The sequence below is a fragment of the Stegodyphus dumicola genome, chromosome 4 (genome assembly GCF_044657685.1).
Source record: "Stegodyphus dumicola isolate Sdum_Otavi_A_Nest chromosome 4, ASM4465768v1".
Taxonomy (NCBI): domain Eukaryota; kingdom Metazoa; phylum Arthropoda; class Arachnida; order Araneae; family Eresidae; genus Stegodyphus; species Stegodyphus dumicola.
The window spans coordinates 79,864,324-79,887,572 of NC_140771.1; the positions used below are offsets into that span (position 1 = coordinate 79,864,324).

Below are 23,249 nucleotides of genomic sequence, written 5' to 3' on the forward strand. Positions count from 1 at the left end.
TTAGTATTAGTGTCAACTCGTAATATTATTCACATTAGTTAGAAAAGAAAAACATTTGTACTTAAATGAATTTTTTTAACAAGTCACATTTTTAGACTTCGAAAACTAATAAATACCTGTATCGAAATTTTTTTTTGGCTTACCAAATACAACAAAACTGTATTACAGTTTTCGTAGCGGTCCTTACAAGTGCTTATAAGTCCTTATATTTGAAAATAAAATATAAAAGTAAGCACCTTATAGGTGCATAGGTGCTTACCTTTTCTTTAAAGCCCTTATTTTTTGTTTTCAGTGCTTATTTTTTGCTTTTAGTCCTTTTTTTTTTTAATCCTTTGTTTTTAATGAACGCACATTTTCCCCCCGTACTAAAGCCGAAACTAAATAAACAACTTTTCTTCCTTATATGCAACGTCAGATGGTGAATCATACTCCCGAAAATTGCTTTCCCCCCTTCCTCTGCATTAACATAACCTATGGTGGGCGCGAGAGTACAGACAGGTGCACGTCGTTCTATTGGCCAAAGAATTGCGAAACCGTAGAAAATTCCGGTACATTCGGTATTCTTTTCCTCCCACCCAAATACTACACACATTTGAATTTATATCAAGATTTTAATAATTTGCATTCTCGTTCCGCGTGGTCAGTTCATATTCGTGTTTATTATGATCGTTATGCTTATATTATGAGCATATGTATGAATATTTATAATAATATAGTTGCAGTAACTGCTAAAATATAGATAAACTTCCAAAAATGGGTGTGTTTTCACACAGATTAGCTTTCTAAGGAATAATAATCGGATTGTCTTAAATAAAAGGAAAGTAATCGAATAGTCAAAATAATTTCATTTTCTTTGCCAATACATTATACAGTACGGAGGTTGGGAGGTTCTCAGCAAAACCTCTAATATTGAAGCAGCGGACTTTTTTTTTTGTCACTGTCCAATCTGGATTGAATAGGACCAAAAGTTTTTGCGGTCTACCCAACCCAAGCGAAGATTGATTCTATTCCGGAAATTTAATACAGTCTGTTGAAAATTAGAATCAGAAACACCCCAGATTAGTAAGTCTCTTTCTTTTCCTTTATTTAGTTCTTTTTTCTCGGAATACCGGCAGGTGTTGATTCCGATTGCGTAATATCACATATGGAAGAATTACGCCGCACGTATTGCGCAATAACGTTTGCGGTATTTTGCATTGATAATTAATTTTGATGTTCAGTCTGAGATTTGCTTATGAACACTTAAAAGAGTTTTACTGTGCTTTCTAAGCAAAATATTTCTCAGTTCCGTTAGTTTTTATATGATGCACATATCGAAATGTCAAAATCATTTATTTAGTCTAAATTTAAATCTAAAGAACGGCTACAATCTCCCCCCACTCCTCTTTTTCCAGTTACTATCCGGAATATTCGGGAATTTCCGAGTATGCGGGTTAGTTAAGCTTTTACTGTTAAAGGATGACTGAATGAAGCAATTTCCCGTCTTCTGATTTCAGAAATGTGCCTCTTTTTTACTTAAATTACTTTGCTTGGGATATATGTTAAGGGAAAACTGTTATGCAATGAAAATTTATAAAATGTTCAGAATTTTGATTTAAGTTAAATTATTTAAATATTAATATGAGTGGAAAAAAATTGCATTTATTATTAGGTGCCAAACGAATACAATTAATATGGCTTATTATTATTTATTTTCTATATTTTCAACTGAAATATCATCATTAAATTTTGTAATATAGTTTAGTTCTGCATAGTTTTTTTCTCTCATTTTAAAATAATTCTGTAAATTGAACTGTCATTTAAAATAAAAAAAAAAGTTAATTGTTCTCCATTGTTGAGGTAATGCTCATTCTCTTAATAAATATTGCATTGCTCATATTTTAAATTACAAGTCTAATTTTTCTTTTAAGGTTATGCAGTTGTGTATAATGTAATTAGACAGGTGCTTATTTTTTTCCTTAAAATGCGCTTGAAAAGTGCTTATAGGTGCTTATTTTTTTAACTAAAATGTGGCTATGAACCCTGTGTAAACTGAAGATACTGGTAAATCATACAGAGGTGAAAATCAACCTCAGATTTTTCTAATTTATTTATTAAACTGACCCTTCAATGCAGACTGAAAATGATGTCAGAAATAGAAAGTCTGCCGTAGTCAGCCCAAGCCCATGAAATTCCTTGTGGCAAGGAGCGCTAGATCACGCCTGCCGTTGGCAACAATCTTGAGCACCTAACATGTGCAGGTGTGATTTTAGCCCAGTTTGATGGAGAGCATCCCGAGGGGGACGGTTTCTAAGTTCTCCTACCCCTCTCCCTTTCCACAAAACCACATGAGAGGACTTTTGGCTCGCCACATTTTAGAATGCCGCCATGACGCACCGACACTATACATTTACAAACATCCATGCCTTCTCTGGGATTCGAACCCGGGCCCTTTGGAGCGATGCTAACCACTATACCGGTTGTGCGGCCCAATCAAATTTTTGTTGTACGGGAATCAAAAGTTTTGTTTTATTTTTTATAGCAAGTAAAACATTTTCTTAAATATAAGTATAGGGACCAGAGGAAAATATAAACAGTTTGATTTCACAATTTTGATAAAATTGACATCTTTAAATGGAAAAATATCAAAACATGAATCTTAGCTTCATTTAAAGCATTTTTGTAAATATGACCAATGGTTGCAAAAATAAAGGCTGGATGTGGACATGTTGTATAACATTTTAAAATAGTACCTTCCTATGTGAAACAGATTATGAATTTAAAATAGTTTTCATGAGATATTATCTTTGGAAATGTAAGCATTGCGAAAGATAAATTTTTAAGAAAATAAAAATTACGTGTTAAATGTTCTGCAAAATTTGAAATTTTCTGTTTTTCAGAAACAAAACCTGAGAGGTGGCAGACGAAGATATCTAGTCTCAAGGAAGGAATATGTCATATATACAAAACAAAAGACTTTTGGGATACTGTTGTTGTTGTGAAAGGAAAGGAATTTAAATGCCACCGGTTTATCCTTGCAGCAAGAAGTCCTGTGTTTGAACAGTTGCTTCAGTCAAATACTTCTGGAAGACTTCACATTGACAATTTTGATGTGACAATAGATGGATTTGAAGTATTATTAAGGTGAGATTTTGCTCATTTTTTGTGCCGTTCTTCTAATAAGAACATCATATTTTATCTCTTTTGCAATAGTAGCCAGTTACTGTATTAGCTTTAATATTTACTTTCACTAATCAAGAGATTATTATCTCATTTACATTATTTTTAAGTTCTCAATGGGTTAACCTAAATACTACATTTATCACTTTTTAAAGGTATCCACATCTGTAATAAGCATGTGGTTTCTCAGAGCCTGCTTGCTTGCTTTCTATATGTAGGGAACATTGTATTTGAGAAGAAAAGGCTGAAGATATGTATGCTGTGTATAGTTTTAAAATTATTTGAAAATGACCAATTAGTTGGATGATTGTAACTGCTTATATAAATTAATTGAACACGCATCTTTAAGACCAAATGTTTCTTGAAATCAAATTGATGAATACTATTTTTGGATGGCAATCTTCAAAATTAAATTTAAGTTTTGTTATACTCACATTAAACAATAATTTAATTCACCATAACCTCGTGTGAACAATCCATATTAACAAAAATCCATTATTAATTGCTAATGCCGTTAGAAGATTTTGAATATACACCATATCATTAAAAGTCCTTATGCAGAATTAATTTTATAATTGTTGGCCTAGACATGTTCTACTTCTTAGTAAAACATTTTGGTACTTTTAAATTAAAAAAGTCTCTCTCTGTGTTTTTTTTTAAAGCAGAAAGAGTGTACTTCGGGAAAAGGGAGGAAAAACCCACCTGCAGAAAGATTTGAATAAGAATGTGATTGTTTTATTTTTATCATGTAATCCTTATTTAATAATTAAAATTGTATTTTAAATTTGCTAAAGTACGTTTTCTATTCATACCCAAGTAGCACAGCAACGTCATTCGTCGCGGATGTCGTTGCAAAATGTCGTTTTTAAGATGCCCAGATGTCCACGAACATCCACTGTTTTGCATATGCGACAAAAACCTCATCTGCAAACACGTAATAAAGACGTCTTTGCAACGTCCACGAACATCCACTGTTTTGCAACCGTTGCAAAACAGTGGATGTTCGTGGACGTTGCAAAGACGTCTTTATTCTTATAAGCAGCAAGATGAGGTTTTTGTCGCATAGACGTCGTTATTGTATCTTTCGCAGGTGATATTTTGGTTGTAAAAGCATCGTATCACGACGTCTTAAAGACGCCTAAGTATTCGCCAAATTTCACCTTTTTGTAGCAGTTGTGAAAATGTCATTATTATGTCCTTGTATTTTCCTGGTGCTTGAAAGCGAGGTTTTCATGGTGAGAAGGGGAGATCGCAAGACAGCACAGGTCTGAGAAATAATAAAACAACACGGTCTGGAATGGGAATAATAAACTGATGGTAGGCAGTGACGACATCTCCAGTCCGGAAAATACACGATAAGTTCAGTTAGGTGGGAAAATTCTGATTTTCGGCAAACATATGAGCTGCAAGAGGTCGGAGATATCTATTCTCGATCAGTAGCTCATAATGGAACGTTCCAAAATAAGTAAGGAAATCGCATTGTTTGTAAGAGATGAAGAATTTCGTATTTGTTAAAAGGAGATAGTCTTTTACTTATTAATTTTTCAGATTCTGATGAAGTTGTTCGTTGAGTTGAAGAATTTCCTATTTGTTAAAAGGAGATAGTCTTTTACAAATTAATTTTTCAGATTCTGATGAAGTTGTTCGTTTTTCCCAAAGTAGTGCACATTTGTCATGCATCTTAGGATTTTAGACTGTAGAATTTGTAGCTGGTTAATGTTTGCTTCCGTTGCAGCGGCCCAGGCAGAGAATGCATAAGTCATTATTGGTCTTACGACAGAGATAGATATGCCTTTTCTTGCCCAAGTCCAATCTTGAGTACTTACCTAATAGTGGGAGAAGGCAGTGGAAAACATAATAAGCTTTCTTCTTGACATGTTGAATGCGATTTCCCCAGGTGAGGTTGTCATTAATTATAATTCCGAGATATTTTGCTTGTTTGACTGTCGGGACTGGCTCGTTAAACATGAGAAGTTGTTTCCTCGTAGGTTGGGTTAGAGGGTAGGTACCTGGTAGGTGTTAAGAGGGGCCTGTCTACGCCTTTTAGTTGGTGGCTAGACGCCGTAGTCCCTACCAATGATGGCTCTTGGTCTCTTTCGTGAGCTGCGAATAGCTGGGTCGTACTCTGGTAGTTGTTGCAATGCTCGGTTATCAGTCTGTTCAATTTTGATGAATAAGTTTTGACTAAGTTTTTTAATAACGTAATCCACAGGTTTAATGTTTAAGTCCGAATGAATCACATCTGTATGTACTTACCAGACTGCGTTCAGGGCCATACGTAACGTTTTATTCTGAAAGGATTGAAGTTTTTTCACATGAGTTTTTGCAGTCGTACCCCAGAAAGTACAAAAATATGGGTCTTATAACAGAGATATAGAGAAGGATTTTGTTTTTAATTGACAGATGACTCTTTCGAGCTAAAAGGGGGTAAAGTTGGGATCTGTCAACCTTCGCTTTATTCAAAGTATGATCAATGTGAAGGTGCCAAAGTAATTTTGAATCAAGTAACACACCTAGGTACTTGTAAGAATTTGACCAGGGCACATAGTCGTTGAAAAACCTTAAATTAATGAAAGGGTACAGGAGGGGGCCTCATTTAAAGATCATAGCAGCACATTTAGCAACATTAATTTTGATTTTCCAAGTAATGACCCAGTGCTCAAGGATTGAGAGATATCTCTGAATGTTGTGAACCAAGTTTTCAAGGTGTTTGTTTTGAGCTAGTATTCTGCATAAAGTGCTAGAGTAACACCAGGTGATTTTGGTATGTCATTTATAAATATGTTGAACAGAGTCGGTCCGAGGAGACTACCCTGAGCTACACCGGTGAGGATTGGACGGGGAGCCGAAATGATAGAATTAACTCATGCAGAGAAAGATCTATTAGCAAGATACGAGTTAATTATGTGAATTAATTGAGCTGGAAGATCAAGTCATATGAGCTTGATAATAATTTCTATATGCAAAGTCCTGTCAAATGCTTTGGCAATATCAAGAAAAAGTGCGCCAGTAAGCATTTTGCTGTGAAACCCTTCGTGAATGAACTCCGTCCTCAGCAGCTGGTGCGTGGTGCAGTGTTTTGCTCGAAATCCAAATTGTTTATAAATCAGAACATTGTGATTTTGGAGAAAATCATTCAGGCGTTTAAGTAGGACAAATTTGTATATTTTAGATAACGAAGATAGGAGGCTGATAGGTCTGTAATTTTGAGGATTAGAATGGCTCTGGCCAGGTTTTGCAATAGGCACGATAAGTGCTCTCTTCTAGCTTTGAGGAAAATAGCAATGCATGATCATATAATTTATAAGCATTACTAAGAAAAATAGATAATTGGAGAGCAGGTATTTAATCATACGATTCAAGATAGAGTGCAATCCAGGTGCGTTTTGGGGTTTGTCCTTGCGTTCATGGTTGTATACTGTATTTCTCTCGTAAAAGGAGAGGAAAGGAAATGTTCAACATCTTGTTGGAAAGAATTAGCATTGTTCGCAAAAATTCCTTCATTATGTGATGTGAATTGAGTTTGGAGGCAATCAGCAATTAATTCTGCCTTCTCTGTGTCTGTATGAGCCACCACTGCATGAGTTAAATTGCATACGAAGGCTGCTATTTATATTTCTAGCCTTGGCAACAGTAAGTGTTGCTTGTAACTTCTTGTGTAGTTTGTTAAACTTGATAACTTCTCTACTTTCAAAGTAGACTCAACTAATGAGTATATCTCGAGAATTCAAAATTTTATTATACATTTTTAAACAGTTCACATGACATTCAGCTAGCACAGTAACACGTGCATCACAATAACGGAATCGGATAGCATGAGCGCCATTAAAGTTATAGTTATTTACAGTTACAGTTATAGTTGTAGTTATTTTAAATATAGGTCACATCCCTTCCTCCAGTTTATAAACAATAATAAAAAAAGCAAATAATATCAATACAAGTATATTCACAATATGACATAACAATAAAAAAAGTTACATAAAAATGATACATGCAATATGTTACATTATTTTATTCCATGACAAAGTCTCTATATCTTGAAGGTTGTCTGATCAACCGTCACTTCTTGTTATTGTATTATTGAATAGATTATTCTGTTGAATTCCTATATTAACAGGCACAGAAACATTTTCAGGGTTTTCATTTGAATTTTCCTCTTTATCTAATACTATATCATTATTAACTTTGTAAGGTGATTTTGAAAATTTTATATGGCTTTTGTTTCTTCGTAATATTTCCCCATTTGAATTTCTTACAATATAGGATCTAGGAGCTTTATGTTTTGAAATTATTTCACCTTTATTCCATTGCCCAGTTCTAAAGTTGAACAAGGTTTATACTATCTCCAGGTTTTAACTCAGGCAGTTTCTGTGCGGTTCTATCATAATAATATTTTTGCCTAGCTTGTAGTGCACGGAATTTAGAATAAGGTTTGTTTATTTTAGTATTTAAAAATTTATTACTGATAGGTAATTTTTGTCCTTAATCTTCTATTAAGTAACAGTTGTGCAGGAGACAAATTTATTCCACTAATTGAGGTATTTCAATATTCCATTAAGCCTACACTTATATCTTGCACTTTCCTTGTGATATTTTTCACTATTCCTACAGCTTTTTTTTCAGCCAACCCATTACTTTGAGGATATCTGGGGCTACTAAATTTAAGTTCGAAATCCCAATCTTCAGCAAACTTCTTAAATAAGTAGCTATTACAGGGATTATTGTCGCAAACGACTTCATTTGCAATACCATACCTGGCAAAGATGCATTTTAACTTTATCATAATTTCATTTGCTGTCTTATCTTTTATGTTAGAAACCTCAATCCATTTAGAGTAATAATCGATAACTACTATAATAAGCTATAATAAGCTGATATAACTATAATAAGCTGATATGCAGCGCGCTCCAGTATTGCAAGAAAATTCACCCACTTTGCAAATGATGTATGCGTCTCATAGTGCAGATTTTGTAGACAAGGACTTGATTCTAAGCCCTAATACTTCTGCTTCTAAAGGATCCGATTCTATTTGCGACCCTGGTGCAAACATCGGAACTGGTTCCCAGGAAAGGGAAGTAAATGGGCATGTACCCGCGACTGAAAACACTGAGGTGAACTGTGTACATGATGGAACTAAACTACAGAGTGGTGAACAGACTGTTTCAGATCTTCATGTGGATGAAACGTCTGAAAGGACTGAATCTTCAGATTGTGATATGCAAAACAGAAATACGTCTTGAGAACTGCAGTGGAAAAGTATTTGACGCGGGTATATTTTAATGAAAAGACTGAGACTGAAATTCTTTCTGAACTTTAATTTGTATAATTTAAAATTGTTATGTGTTTATTTTGTGTATCTAACTTGTATATAGTATAAATATTTGTTATGTTATCTGTATGTTTTAAAGCGTCTTGATTGTATCGAATTTGCCTTCCAACTAAGGGTTGTACTGCCCGGGACGTGCAGTACTTGGGAGGATGCAGTGTTACGAAATGTACAGTTACGATAAGATAGCTTCCCCGCAAAGCAGTTTTAGGGTTGCCACATTTGGCGACAAAATTGGCGATATACCATGGACGGATGGAGAACCTTCTGGAACGAATTCTTACCGGTTTAGCCCAGATTTCTCTCGAACACAGGCCAAAAACTATATAAACCCTGCTGGTACGCGGAGAGTCGGATTGCGAGATAGTTAGGCTCGAGTTAGTCAGTCTGTGCCGAGTCGATCGAGTTGACAGCCGGACAGCGAGTGCCGAGTGGGTCGGGTCGTCGAGTGCATCGAAAGAGTCTCTTAGTGCATCGTCGAAATAGTGTGTTGAGCTCCGGGAACGAGTGAACCGAAGAGTCGGGAAACTGTGCTCTGTGTGTCGGCGAGTACAACTTATTTTCACCGTGATAGCCTTATAACTTGAAGGCTGTGTCGCTGATTGTTCCAGCGTGTTTATAGCAAATCTTCGACGAATATGAAGGTGTTTTAGAGCTGTCTTGATTAATATTGGTAAATAAAGTATGCTTCGATATTCCATCAAGTGCTGTCATCATTATTAACTCCAAATCTGCACGAACGTGAAGGAAGAAAATAACGTAACAACTGGTGGGAGAAATAAAAAAATAAACGTAACAATATATATATGTATATATTGCCTAGAATACTTTTTGTGACATCTTTAAGAAAGTGTATATACATGCATCTTGAAGTGTGTTCAAGAAATTAAGGCAATATATTAAAAGTACATAGATCCAGGTTTAAAATACCAAAGGCATTTTGGCATTCAAATCAAGAAAATGTCTCTTTCTCATGGCAGTTTTGAAAAATTTCAGCTTTTGTAGCAAACTCCATGCCTGTCAGAGAGTCAACAGCCTAGAATGACTCAACACGAGTACCTTTTAGCACAGATTTTATTTTTGTGACAAGGAAAAAAATCACAAAAGGGCTCAGAGGAATATGGAGGAAGTTCTAGCCCTGCAATCCGTTTTTCAATGAAAACTGCTTTCCAGAGAACTGTGTGTTAGTAGAAAGAAACCATTTAGCCATAATTCTAGGCATTAAATTTAACAAAAAATTTCAAATTCACATGCTGTTCAATTTTAATGGCAAGCACGCTTAACAATGACTAGCAAAACTCTTAGGGAAGAGATTTCACAGTAAACCTTAAAAGTAGTTGCTACTTTTTCGTGTGAGTGTATTACATGTATTTGTGGTTTATAAGACACACTTTGCACTGAAGGAAAATGAGTGAATTTAAGTAAGTTTCAAAGAGATCAGATTATTGGCATCAAGCTTGTTGGCACATCCGAAAGCTCATTTACAAAATTTCTGGATTTTAAGAGAGACGTTATTGAAAGTCACGATAGAATATAATGTTTGGGGTAAAACATTGTCAACAAGACATGATTATGGGAGGAAAAAAATTACTGACAGAGCTAGAAGGACATCTGTACTAATTAAGGAATTAATGAATTTTAAGAGGATTATAATGGCAAAAAGAAAAACTATTGCAACAAAGATAATTATTAAGCTTAATTATGCATCTACGTAACGAAGTTTAATCATATACAGTATGAAGGAAATTAAGTAATATTTAGACAGAGCTCTCATCTCAAAACAATTGTTGCACTAGTAAAAATACAAAATAGAGTTTAAAGAAAATCTAGAAACGTGGAACTTTTAAACTGTTCTTCACGTTAGGACATGTTTTGTGTACAGAACACCAATAATAGAAACTTATATTCCAGATTGTCTTTTGCCTGCACTGAAAAATGGTAATTCTTCAGATATGCTTTGGGAAGCCATATCGTGGTTTCTAGCAGGTCCAATTTTCATCTCGTAAAGAATAGTAACTAGCAGTGATTATGTGACTATTTTAGGTAATTATGTCCACTCGTTGTTTGTCCACTCTATTTCTTAAAGATAACTGCACCTTCAGTATGATAATATACTGTCATTTATTGAAGTTAAATTGTTAGGTCATAGTTTGCAAAACACGAAGATGTATTTACATCTTTGATCTGTATAATCGTTAAGCTTAAGTAATAATGAACGATCGTGGTTTGTGCTGAAAAATAGAGTGAAATCGCATTTTTCTTCCTTAATGTGTCAAGAAACTGGAGCAGTTACTGTTAGAATACCATAAAAGACTTATTACTACCATTTAGAATTTATATACTTTCATTCCAAGAAGAGAATTCAAGCAGTTCTCGAGGCTAAAAGTTCTGCCGTTTAAGCACATAGTTCGTTTCTTAGGTGTTTCCATTATTTTGGTAACCTTTCCATACTCTTATCTATTTTCTGCATTTGTCTTCTATGATGATATATGGCTTGATTATTGCTTATAAATTTGACACTGACTGTGCGGTTGAAAAGTCTTTAGCATTCTAGAGGAAGATTTTATTGGGAAAAATTTTAATAAATTTTCTCATCATTAAATAGGAATTTTTGATCCACAGAAGAAATTCATTTTCCAGATGAATTGAAATATAGTACAGTACGAAGTCCGAAATCCGGACGTCCATTGTCCGGAATGATCTAAAATCTGGGCCTCAAAACCACCAACAAAATTTTTCTCGTAGGCTTTACGCATGCGTATTTGATTTCCCCCTCCGCACATAATAAAACATCTGGAGAGTCTCGATTCTTAATTTCATTTAGACACTAAATAAATTACCTTGTTATTGAAGAAACAATCATTTTAGCATAAATTTGTATGATCAGTAATTTGGCTCCGTTGCTGCGTATTTGCTTGGCACTCATCTCAAACCGAAACATTCCATATAGATACATCGTTGATCTGACGTCAATCTGACTGACTGACTGGCTGGCAGGTTATTGCCGGCAATGCAGTACTGTGAACTGCGTATCCGGATCTATCAAACTAGCCACAATGGCTACATCACGCTAAGTCAATTGTCACGTAAATACAGTAAATAGGAAGTGGCAAAAGGAGGGGACCGGCATCATTCGGTTAGGAGAGACAAGGATCATGGACAGAGGTGGAGACGTTGTCATATAATGCAATACAAACTATCTGCAAATATATACGAAATTTATCAAGTGGGGAAGTTTTAGTTGCAGAGGTGGGCCGCGAATAGACGTAGGTCTTTATCCTCCATTAATATGACGTAGTTGAAAGTCTGGAAAATGTTCATGTGATCACACTTAAGTGCCTTATCATAAAAGTGCCTATTAAGTTTGCCGTATGTGCTCCTCAAGTGTATCCAGCCGCAAGTGATGGTGAAGAGTTAAGTTACTAACATACATATGCGCGTTAGTAATAGTACGAAGCACTATTCTGTATTAGTTGCATCCTTTTAATATAATTTTTTACGTATCGTCGATCAAGCAGGCGATGCATATGTGATGACTGGACTAATAGTGGTGAGGTAAATTAAACGCTTTCTTCTTAGGTCAAGACTTGAAAATTTCCCTAGAAGGGGCTTTAAGCTATTAATAACATGGAACGCCTTTTTGCGAACATGTGTGATGTGGTCTTTCCAGGCAAGTTGTTCATTAATTACTACACCAAGATAGATGGCGTTTCGAACTTTTGAGACTATTTCATTAAATAATGTAATATTCTCCTGCACAGGCGTCTTGGTGTGTTTTCGTCGCACTATGAGCAAGTTAAATTTATGGTTATTCTCCAATTTGTGCACCAGTTCTAAATGCTAGGCATGATGTTCTGCAGCTTACGAATAGCAAAATTTGCATTTGCGGATTTAACGGCCAAGGCCTTGTCGTCCGCGTAACATCCCAGGAAGGAATTGTTATCTAACTGCGACATAGGAAAATCTGCTACAAACAATAGATACATAATTAGACCTAAAATGGATCCCTGAGGGAACCCTGCATTTATTGGCCTGACGCTGGACAATAGCCAACGTAAAAGTTCTATCCTGGATGAAGGACACAATGAGCTGAATTAGCTCTCTCTCTATATATATATTATAATGGATTAATTTGTAGATAAGTCCCTCATGCCAGACGCGGTCGAAAGCTTTCGCCACGTCTAGCATGAGGATTGCCACATTCTGTTTCTTATGAAGTGCTTCTCCGCAAAACTCTGTAATCCTTACTAACTGCTTTGTGGTGGACAACTTGCTTCGAAACCCGAACTGCTCCTGAGGAAGGACGTTCAAATAAGGCTTTAATCTGTTAAATATAACTCTTTCATAAATCTTACCGAAGTTTGAAAGCAAACTGATAAGCCTATATCCATCAGGTTTTGTTTTATCTTTGCCGGGCTTTGGAAGAAGTATGACCTTCGCATGCTTCCATTTGACGGGAAAGTAACTTAAATTTAAACTTGCATTTATGATGCTAGTATACATCGTGATGCAATTGACAAGCATATTTCTAATAGCCGTGTTACTAATCGTGGTATAGCCACGTGCCTTTCGTCTCTTTGATGCAAATTTTGGGAGATTTCTGACTGGGCGCGTTTAGCCAGTCGCGTAGATAATAGCAAACTTCGTAGGTAAACTCAATATTACGTGGAATGTGGTTTAGCATAAACTGCTGTTCTAGGTGCTCCGCCAGTACATGTGCTTTTGCATTGTTAGTAGTGGCAATGTTGTTGTCAGTATAAATGGGCTTGTTGCAAGTAGCAGTACCTTTAAGGTTTTTAATAAACTCCCCTAGCGAACCGTCCTCTGGGTTTAAATTCAGGAGCCTTTCTTCCCAAACCTCATTTCCATGCTCAGTAATTTTCTTTTTAATGGGCCTGTTTAATTGATTTAACTCTCTCTTCACCAGAGGACTCCAAGTCAAATTCCATCTTTTCCTTATTTAGTTTCTATCTTTAATTAAATCCCTAATGCTCTTCGGCAGCCTACCGGCAAATTGCTCCTTATTAACCTGACGAGAGGCGTTATTAACTGCAGTGTTTATGCTGTCTGTCAAAATATCAATGGCTGAATCTGTATCATTTCTGGTCCTTAGACTTCCAATATTCGAGGGGTTCACCTGCAAGATGTCTTTGGTTCCAATCAGTTCCAAAAGGTTCCAATCAGTAAGATTAATTTTCTCGCAGCTTCTTTCTTTGGCCATACCAAGTGTAACGAGGACCGGCAAATGATCAGAAGTCAGTTCATGTACAACTTCAGTGAACATCGGAATTGAGGTGTTAGTAAGTAGCAGGTTGACGCCAACCTGGCGAATGCATGGACGTTATAAGAGATAGACTAACCCAGTGGGCGGGGCGCGCGTCACCGACATGTCCGCAAGAAAGTAGGGACTATCTGGTTTACTTTAACACTGAAACCTATGGCGTTTGCATCACATAACTCTTTTTAATTATTAAATGTGATAGTTGTATAGTGATGAGATAATGAAAGGCACAGTTTTTTTTTCAAATAGGATTTAATATATTTCATTAAAGCACTTTTTACTGCATTTCGCGCATTTTTTTTTCACGCGCAATTCTTGTACAAATATCTTTAGTTTGGTAACACGGTAAAAACTCTTAAGCACAAAATTTATGAACTTAGTTTTGCGTACAAATAAAGTAAAATTAAATAAGATTGATAGTACGTGATGCTTTGAAATAAATAAGGTAAAATTAAAGAAGATCTAATATTTTTTTAATTTAATGAACATTTTCAGGCAGTGATTTTCAAAACTACAATGTCATTACAAAACAATCATTTATTTGATTATATGATCATTAAATTATTAACATTAAAGTGGATTATTTATTTTAGTAATTTATAAAATTCGGAGCCTAAAATTTTCTGAGTGTAATGAAGGGGAGGAAAAAAGATAAAATCTAGAAGCACTCAGATTTTATATATTACGCCCAAAAGGGACCTTTTTTTTAACGTTTTGTGTGTTACCTATAATTATTGAATATCATGTTCTTCGCCCGTAAACCACATAAAATTCAATTCAACAGCAACAACACAAAATATTTGAAAACAGCATATCTTTAGAATTTCCGCACTGGATATAAATATGTTATTTTCCGTCGAATGCTCGCTTTGAACTCTGAGTTTGTTAATCAAAAATTCGATAAAGTTTTACAAAATATGAAATAGATTAAAACAAGTTCGAAATTCGGCTGTCCAAATCCTCGTGTACGGGGAGAGGATTACGTTATTCAGAATTTGATGGCTCTAGATACCGTAGTTTTTGTCATAGTGCGAGAAACATACATGTATCCATGCAGATTTTTCATTATTTAATTTCTTTAAATATAATACAGGGCGATAATATTTGGTAACCAGTGGCGTAGCAAGCATAACTGGCGCTCGGGGCAAAATACCTTTTTGGCGCCCCCCACCACAAAAAAAAAACACTTATAGTAATATAATGTATAGAATATATTCGTAATAAAAATAATGCAAATAATATTAAAATGCTGAATCTGCCATAAAATACTCTAAAATATATTAAGAATTGTCACTACCTAACTACACTAGCATTGGGGTCTTGATTGGATTCGGAAATGTATCTGTGTCGGCGGAAAAATCAGACATTCGATGATCTAGAATTAATTAAAAAAGTATTATTTATTTTACATATTGTTTTTAAAAATACAATTACATATAATTGTTTCTAAAAAAGTACAATTTTTAAACAATTAAAAGTTTATATGATAGATAAAGTAGATATATTTATTAATAATAATATAATATTATAATACATTAATGCAATTAATTACTATGTATACATTTTTCTTGCCTTGGATGAAGCAAATTTATAGATTACTTAATCAAGGTCGATCCTTTTAATCGTTGTCCTCCTTTCGGGACAAAGCCGTGTTATCGTTTTAAAATAAAAAGCGGGAGCTCTACGTGCATTTCGTTTAAAAAAGTAAAAGTATATCTCTATTTTAGAGAAGTAAAGTGATCAGAAAGAATGTTTTGTATACGGAGATATTTGGTTGATGTACTGCAAACGTTTTATTACACATTTTATCAGGCAACACAAAGAAATAAATAATTAATTGTGTTACAATTATTATTAATTTAAAATACGTTTTCCAAAAATTGATCAAAATAAAAACTTACATTTTCCGGAAAATCTTGTTAGGAGACCATTTGGCGCCCCCTTGCGAGCGGCTCCCGGGCATCATACGCCCCCTTGCCCCTCCTTCGCTACGCCACTGTTGGTAACAACAATTTGCAAGGAGACACGGGTATTTATAGTGAAACAACGCAAAATGCCGCTTCGAAACTAACAGCCTTTCTAGGCTACCTCTCCTTTGGGCTAATAAATTAAATTAACAGTAAATAAAAAAATCTTATTCAGAACTAAAAATAAATTTAAAAAATAATCACTATAAAATACAAGCAAAATTAATTATTACGGATAAATACAATTTTAATATTAGAATTAAATGTATAAAAATTAAGATGTCAAAAGTGTTTATCACTGTGATGTATTATGAAGTATAATTGAAATAAAATTCCTTTATATAAATTGTGCTATAATACTCATCTATAATTTTAAAAAAGCAGCACAATTTAGAATTTTAAACAAAACTTTCAAAAATTCGTTTTTAAACATTTTAGTATTTTTTACTCATTTACACCAATAAAAAGCATAAAAATTGCAAGAGAAAATTGCTTGTTTGAAATTTTCTGTTAGTTCAGATTTAAAATATTATTTTCTAAAAGAAGTAGTTACGAATTTCCTTATAGCATAGGAAAAGCTAAAAAAATATCCAGCTCTGAAAGCTTGTAATAGCTTTATAATTATTTGGAGCGTTAATTATGCTTGATAAATATGCTAAATTTTTTTAAATCAATCTCCGTTTTCAAAATAAAAATATGTAGAAATTCTAATTTGTGAAATGAGGCGCTACAATCAGCTTTTTCATGACAATTATAGACGTTGCAATAGTCAATCACTGTTAAATTTCTGCATGTCGTCCCTACTCCTCCGGATGTGGTTAAGGTGACAGCCGGGGACGCGTCAGACGAGGGAGAAAACCCATTTGGGTTGGTCTATTTCTTATAAGGTCCATGGGCGAATGATTATTTATTATACTTTCCTTTCATTACCGTATGTTTATCAAAACATGACGAGTTGAGTAATGACTCATGATACATAAACTTTTTTTTTTTTTTTTTTTTTTTTTACGTTAGTATTTGAATAATAAAGGAGTGTAGTAACCTTTTATGTTGACATTACGCTTGGCTATGATTACGGATTTCAATTGCGCTAAAAAAGGTTGACGAGGAAAAATTTACCAAAAATTTCTTTCTATATCCTAAAAATAGTTTTTCTTGATGATACTCACTCATAGACCCAAAGATTACATTTAGATCATAAATACTTTTATTATTTCATAAATCGCGATTTCATATTTTTAATTTTATAATTTCTACATGCTATCTTACTAGATTTAAACTGATGATCTGTTATCCGGAAAAATCCCAAATCCGGAATCGCCGAAGTCCCGACGAGTCCGGATTTTGGACTTTGTATTGTAATTTTAATTTCAATATAGTGTAAGGATCCTAAGTTTTACTAACGTTTATTTTGTTTTAAATCTTTACTATCAGTTCTTATTTTCTGCTTCCGGCCAGAATTAAAAGCTTTATTTTATTTATGCAAATTTGTCTTGCTAACGCCAAGTACTTAAGTTGTGGCTTTTTGCCAAGCAAGAGAGAGGAAGGAGTTATTAGAAGCAGGCCGCTTGCCATAGTAGGCAAGCGTATAACTCGTTTGCTGGTTGCCTTCAAGGCCAGAGGTTTAGTCCTCTTGATAATTTTAAACGTATCGTAGTGTTAGCAGCTCTCTGTACTACATACGGGTTTTGTTAAATAACGGCCAGCCTTAAAGGTTAGGCACTTGTATATTAATCCAAAGTTAGTTTTAGTTAGAGTTTTAGTTAATATTCTTATATTCTTACGTTCAGACCACAAGTGGTGGGTCTCTGTATTCCGAAGTTCCGGAAATCGCTGTAAAGATAGAAAAATAAAGGGTTTTGTATACCCTTCCTGTGTGTATTGTCTACTTCACAAATTATTGAACATAGCTTGAGTAAGCTCCCTGTTCCGAGTCAGGACAGTTCATGTTTCCAAAGCAAGTAAAGAGGAATACAAGTCCTGATAATAGCATACGATAGAATTCGTATTTCTGAAATCATTACTAGCTATTATGTTTCGTGATATGGGATCTTTATGTGTGTTTTCTGTATTACTCCAGCTACTAAGTGATTAAAGGAATAGTTCATATGTTTTTGTTTACTTCAATTTCACTAGCTATTTTTCAGTTCAACACAATTTTAGCTTTCATGGAATTATACACAAATAATTATTAAAATAATATACTCTAGTTTTAAAATATTAAATCTAAACTGTAAAATGTAACTAATATTTTGAATTTTTAAAATATTACTACGAAAACTTTTTAATAACACTCAAAAAACAAGTTACTTTAAAAGAAAAAGTGATTTTTCCACATTAAGGGGAGGAAAAAATTAAAAGTATACGAGAACTTTCTTTCTATATTTGGCTATATACGTTCTACTATCAATAACTGATTACAATAATCCAGACTTCCAATATCTGGAATGATCTAAAATCCGGATCTCCGGACTAGCAGCAATTTTTTTTTTTTTTAAAGAAATGTTTTGTATGTTTTACACATGTGCATTTCATATTTTTCCAGATTCATAATTTAACTTAGGCACTAAATAAAATGCTTCCATATTAAAGAAATAATAATTTATTAGCATGAATATTTATGAACAATAAATAATTTGTCTCCGTAATCGCTCTTTTGCTCAGCATATATCTCGAACCGAAATATTCTTTATCAAAAACATATCCCTGACCCTAACGTGAAGAATCATTATTTATTATTTTTTGCTTTCATTACTGTATGACTATCAACACACCGCAGCTTGAGAAATAACTCACGCAGTGATGTTTATACAGTTTTTTAAATAATAGTAATTGAATGCGAAAGAGCGTGGTATTGTACATTGACATTACGCTTGGCGATGAGCTAACTCTCCTGTGAGGTGTGTGTGTTGATGACGAGAAATTTTAAGACACATTTCTTTCCAAATAAAAAAAAAAAAAAAAGAAACTTTTGTAAATGATATTCTTAGGCCAAAAGATTACATTTAGAACTATTTGAATTGAGAATAACTGATTTGCTATTTAGATAAGCTCAGCATTGGTGTGGCCACACTGGCCAGCAAAATTTTTAGAATTCAAAGAAGCACCGATCAGTAAAATTAAAAGACGGCAAAAAGTTTAGAGATTAGGTAAGTGCTTGGCAGCAGAATTTAGAACCTGCATGAGACTGCACCGGGCCATAAAATGTCTAGTAGGAGCATTAGATAAGACTGAAGTATATGTGGGAATTTATTTATTCGGGACTCAGATAACGCTTAAGCATGTGGGGAAATAGGCAGATGTATAACAAATAACTAATATAATTCAGCGTATGATAGAAGCAAGACAAAATTTAGTGGAAGAACAATACGTTTTTAGTCGCCAATCTCATGATCCAATAGTGTCTAGTGGAGGCTTGGTAAGCTTTATTGTGATTCGCGAATTTGAACGTTTTTCAGATATTGCAAACAAAAGTAAAGTTTTCCAATTAATGAAATTTGTAAAGGAATGTGGAGAAGTAATAAATGAAGATGATATAGCTGGTGTTTTTTATTGCAAATATAATGGCCCAGTAAGTTAATGGATGTCAATATCTGATTATGGTTCTAGAAAATTCACTATTGTTAGTGAAGAAAATGACAGAATTGCTGAGAAAAAAAAAACACATTTTTATTGACAGTTTAATGGGAATTTTTGACATGATAGCTGCAGACCGTGAACAGTGGAATCTTGCAACCGAACAAGAAATTATGTCCATATAAAGGAAAAATACTAACACAAAGAAACGGAGCAACTTAAACAACTTGCATTGAAAGAAATGTTCAATAAAGGAAGCAAATAAACACTAACTTTCCTTTTCTTTCTCTTTTTTTTTTTGGTAAACTTTGATTACCTAAAGGTCATTATGCTTCATTATTTCATAAAGTACTACTTTGTATTTTAATTTTATAATTTTTACATGTTATCTTACTAGATTTAATCTAATGATCTAATGTCTGGAGAAATTCCAAATTGCCAAAGTATCGATGAGTCCGGATCTCGGACTTTGTACTGTATATGAGGAAGCTAACAGAAATTATAAAAAATTGTAGTAATAGGTCGTATGATAAGTTTGTTTTGATTTTAAATCAATATAAATATAGTTTTTCCTAAAAATTAATATCATAAAATCTGTGTCATATATTATTTTTTTCCCGATTAGGTTTATGTATACTGATGAATTGGGAACAAATGACTGCAGTGTGATTCTGAATGCTCAACGTGCAGCACGTCATTTTAAGCAACAGGGTCTGCTGAAAGAATGTGAAAAGGCTATTTCAGCCTGGGAAATTACTATCGATAATGTATGGGATATGCTTAATCAGTCTGTGGATATCCCAGATCTCTCTAATCGCTGCTGCCAGTTCATCGAGCAAAATGCTGATGCAGTTCTACAGTCTGAAGCATTCCTGAAAGCTGAATTAGAAAGTCTGTGGATAGTTTTAAATTCTGGAAAATTGAGTCAAGTAAGTAGAAGCATACTCTTTATTAAATAAATATTTATGATAAAACTTCATAACTCTTATTTTTAAGATATTAACCAATGAGCCATACATAAAGTTAAAAATGCAGGTAAAAATTAATAATACTGTAGTTTAAATCCATGAATATTTAAAGAAAGTGCCGATATGCATGAACTAAAGAAATTGGCTCATTAGAATCACTTCTGAAAGTTAAAACAGTATTTTTGACAATATAAACAAATATTGGTGTTGATAATTATATGGGTTTATCAAATGAAAGCCGTTTGCAGCCAGTATACGCAATAGTAATGACTGTTTGTAACTGCACTGCATGCATCATGTACAGGCATCCATGATGAGCATATCACAGCATTTGTTCTTCAGAAGACATCATGATAGGTGTTCAGACATTTGTCAAATCCTGCATCATATAATATTTTGAAGCATTGACAAATAGTTGCCTTCACCTTAATATCTAAGTAAAATTTGTGATGCTGTAACTTGCCTGGGAACACAAAGTCTTCTTTTAAATCACAGTTTTGCTTCACACTTTTTTTTTTAAATAGCGTGTTTATAATGAAGAGGGAAAATGTTTAGTGTTGTAACTAGAACTCTTGGGCTCCTATATGAAAAAGTGAAATGCTCCCCTCCTGATTGATAATGCTGCAAGAAAAAGTGGAAAAATATTCAAGGGTCCAAACTGCCAGCTTTTTCAAATGCCTTTCGATGCCTTTCTTTTTTCAGAGCCTTTCGATGCCTTTGGCAGAGCTAGATGAAGAGGGTGGAGAAGCAGACAGCAAGCATTCGTATAAGAAACAGTCATATGAAATTGGTTATCAGATTTTATTAACCAGTACAGCTAGGAAAAAAAATAATGGCTCAATTTAATCTCAAAAATAAATAAATTATACGCTCTCTCAAGTTCTTACCCAGCCCTTTTTCACAGCTGTCGACCATAGACATATACTTCCAAAAACAAGAATGTTTTAAATGATGCAAAAATTCATGTTTTGGCATTTTTCAAACTTAAAGAAATAAATTGTGTAAAAATCATGAAATCTGAATTTTTACACATTCCTCTGGCCCCTGTACTTATGTTTAGAAAAATTTCTTTCATCTTATAAAAAATAAAACACTAAAAGTTTGACTCCTCTGGGCAAAATTTAACAGAAATATTTGATATAGATATCAAGAATTATATTCAGGGGCTTCATAAAAGTGGAGGTTAAAAATGTTTGGATTTGCGTGTAACTGAAAATGAAGTGCTGGTTAGAAAGTTTTCTGGTGTTAAGAGCATTTCTGTGCAAGTCGTAAAAAATATTGGTCAATATAATTATTTTTCAAAAAGATGTTATTCACAGAATCTTACAGAAATCGTGTTCTAGAAAAAACTGGTAGGCCTCCAATGTTGGCATGTAGCCAACTCATAATATTATTTGTGTTAACTAAAAATGAAAAGTATTTATACTTCATGAATTTTTTATGATTACCAGATTATGATTCTAAAGTAATAGAACTTCGCGAGATAATTAATAATGCATTTTTAGACTTTGAAAACTTACATGTTATGTAGGATTTTCCCAAAGTTTTAAATTCAGGTATAATATACTTATTTCGTTAGTTTTCATCAATATCGCAATGCAGTTTTTTAACATAATCCCCATTTAATTGAATACAAATATCGTAACGGAAAACTTAAATTTTCAAAGCAATTTTTTGGTGGCTCCTCTCTCGACTAATGGTTAAACTCTCATACTAAACACCTCGTAAAGTACATTCTTAAATGTTAAACGACGTGTGGGAACAGAATACTCCTAACAGACAAACAGTATCTGAAGTTTTCACACCTTCTTTCCACAAAAGGAAAATGATTGCTGTTTGCATCTTCCATGGCTGCAGAAAGCAATGTTAGAAAAGTGCACCTATGTCAATCAAACAACTGAATCGAACTAAAACGTTTTTGCACAGAATAGCTACATAAACATGCCAAGAGCACTGCCTGCAAATTATAGGAATTGATCTAGATCTCAGTGATATGTCAGCTACGAAAATTGAGATATATTAAAAATTTATTAAATATCACATATCCCAATATTGTAATTTAGTGTATAAAAATCACCAAGAATATTTTTTATTGTTTTGTTTAGGCAGTATGACTAAAATGTTGCTGCTTATTTACTAATATATTGGGAATAGCTAAGGAAAATGGAATAACTAGATTGTGGATAATTTAATATTGCATAGAAGGCATGTTAAAGTAAAGTAGCATGCTTGCAGTTGCTTCTGATAGTGATGATTTGAAAAACGTTATTTATGTAAGATCTATTTATTAATGTAGTCATTCATTATTTAAAAAAGTAATAATATTAAACCTGTTTTTAGTGACACATGTGCTTTTATTTTTTCAGATTCCAGTTTATGAACTCATGCAGAAAGTGCTTCATTGGGGAGCTGAAAAGCATACAGAATTGTCAGATTATTCTGTAGTGAGAGAATTGTTGCTGTCTACAGACAAACCCATTATGGGCTTGTTGGGATTTGAAAAACTGAAACAGGATGAACTTGCTAAAGTGGCTGCCAACTACAGGGGCCTTCTCCTACCTGAAGAAGTTACAGCCCTTCTTCTGAACACAGTTTCACCAGGATTAAATTTGCCTGACTGGTGTCAGCATGGCTAAGATGAGGATAATTGAAATAAAAATTAGTTATTTTAGCTGTATTTGAAGAATATTTTGCTAAGAGTTGGATATAAAAATAAAGATTACAAGAAATTTTGTTAAAAATACATTTCATGCAAATCATTAATGTAAGGTAGTATTGTCTTATATAAAGCATGTAAGGACAATCTACTGTAGCTTCTTAACGGTTAAAACCATCAGCATCCGAAGATGAAACGAAATTCTGACATATTTTGTATAATTAATATTAAAACAATGTAACACAGCAATTGAGTCATAGTGTTCTACTTTTTGACTTATCCACGGGTGATCCTGTTTCATGAAATTTTATTGATG

General features: G+C 33.8%; 1 protein-coding gene across 1 annotated transcript in view; it reads left to right on the forward strand.

The window, feature by feature from the left end:
* LOC118188306 (BTB/POZ domain-containing protein 9-like) overlaps positions 1-23,018 on the forward strand; it is a 46,421-nt gene extending 23,403 nt beyond the window's left edge. The window contains exons 2-4 of the mRNA XM_035358717.2: positions 2,880-3,123; positions 19,935-20,238; positions 22,644-23,018. Coding sequence (XP_035214608.1) covers positions 2,880-3,123; positions 19,935-20,238; positions 22,644-22,913 — 818 coding nt within the window. The 3' untranslated portion in view covers positions 22,914-23,018. The remainder of the gene's footprint in view (positions 1-2,879; positions 3,124-19,934; positions 20,239-22,643) is intronic.
* The last annotated feature ends 231 nt before the right edge of the window (positions 23,019-23,249 follow it).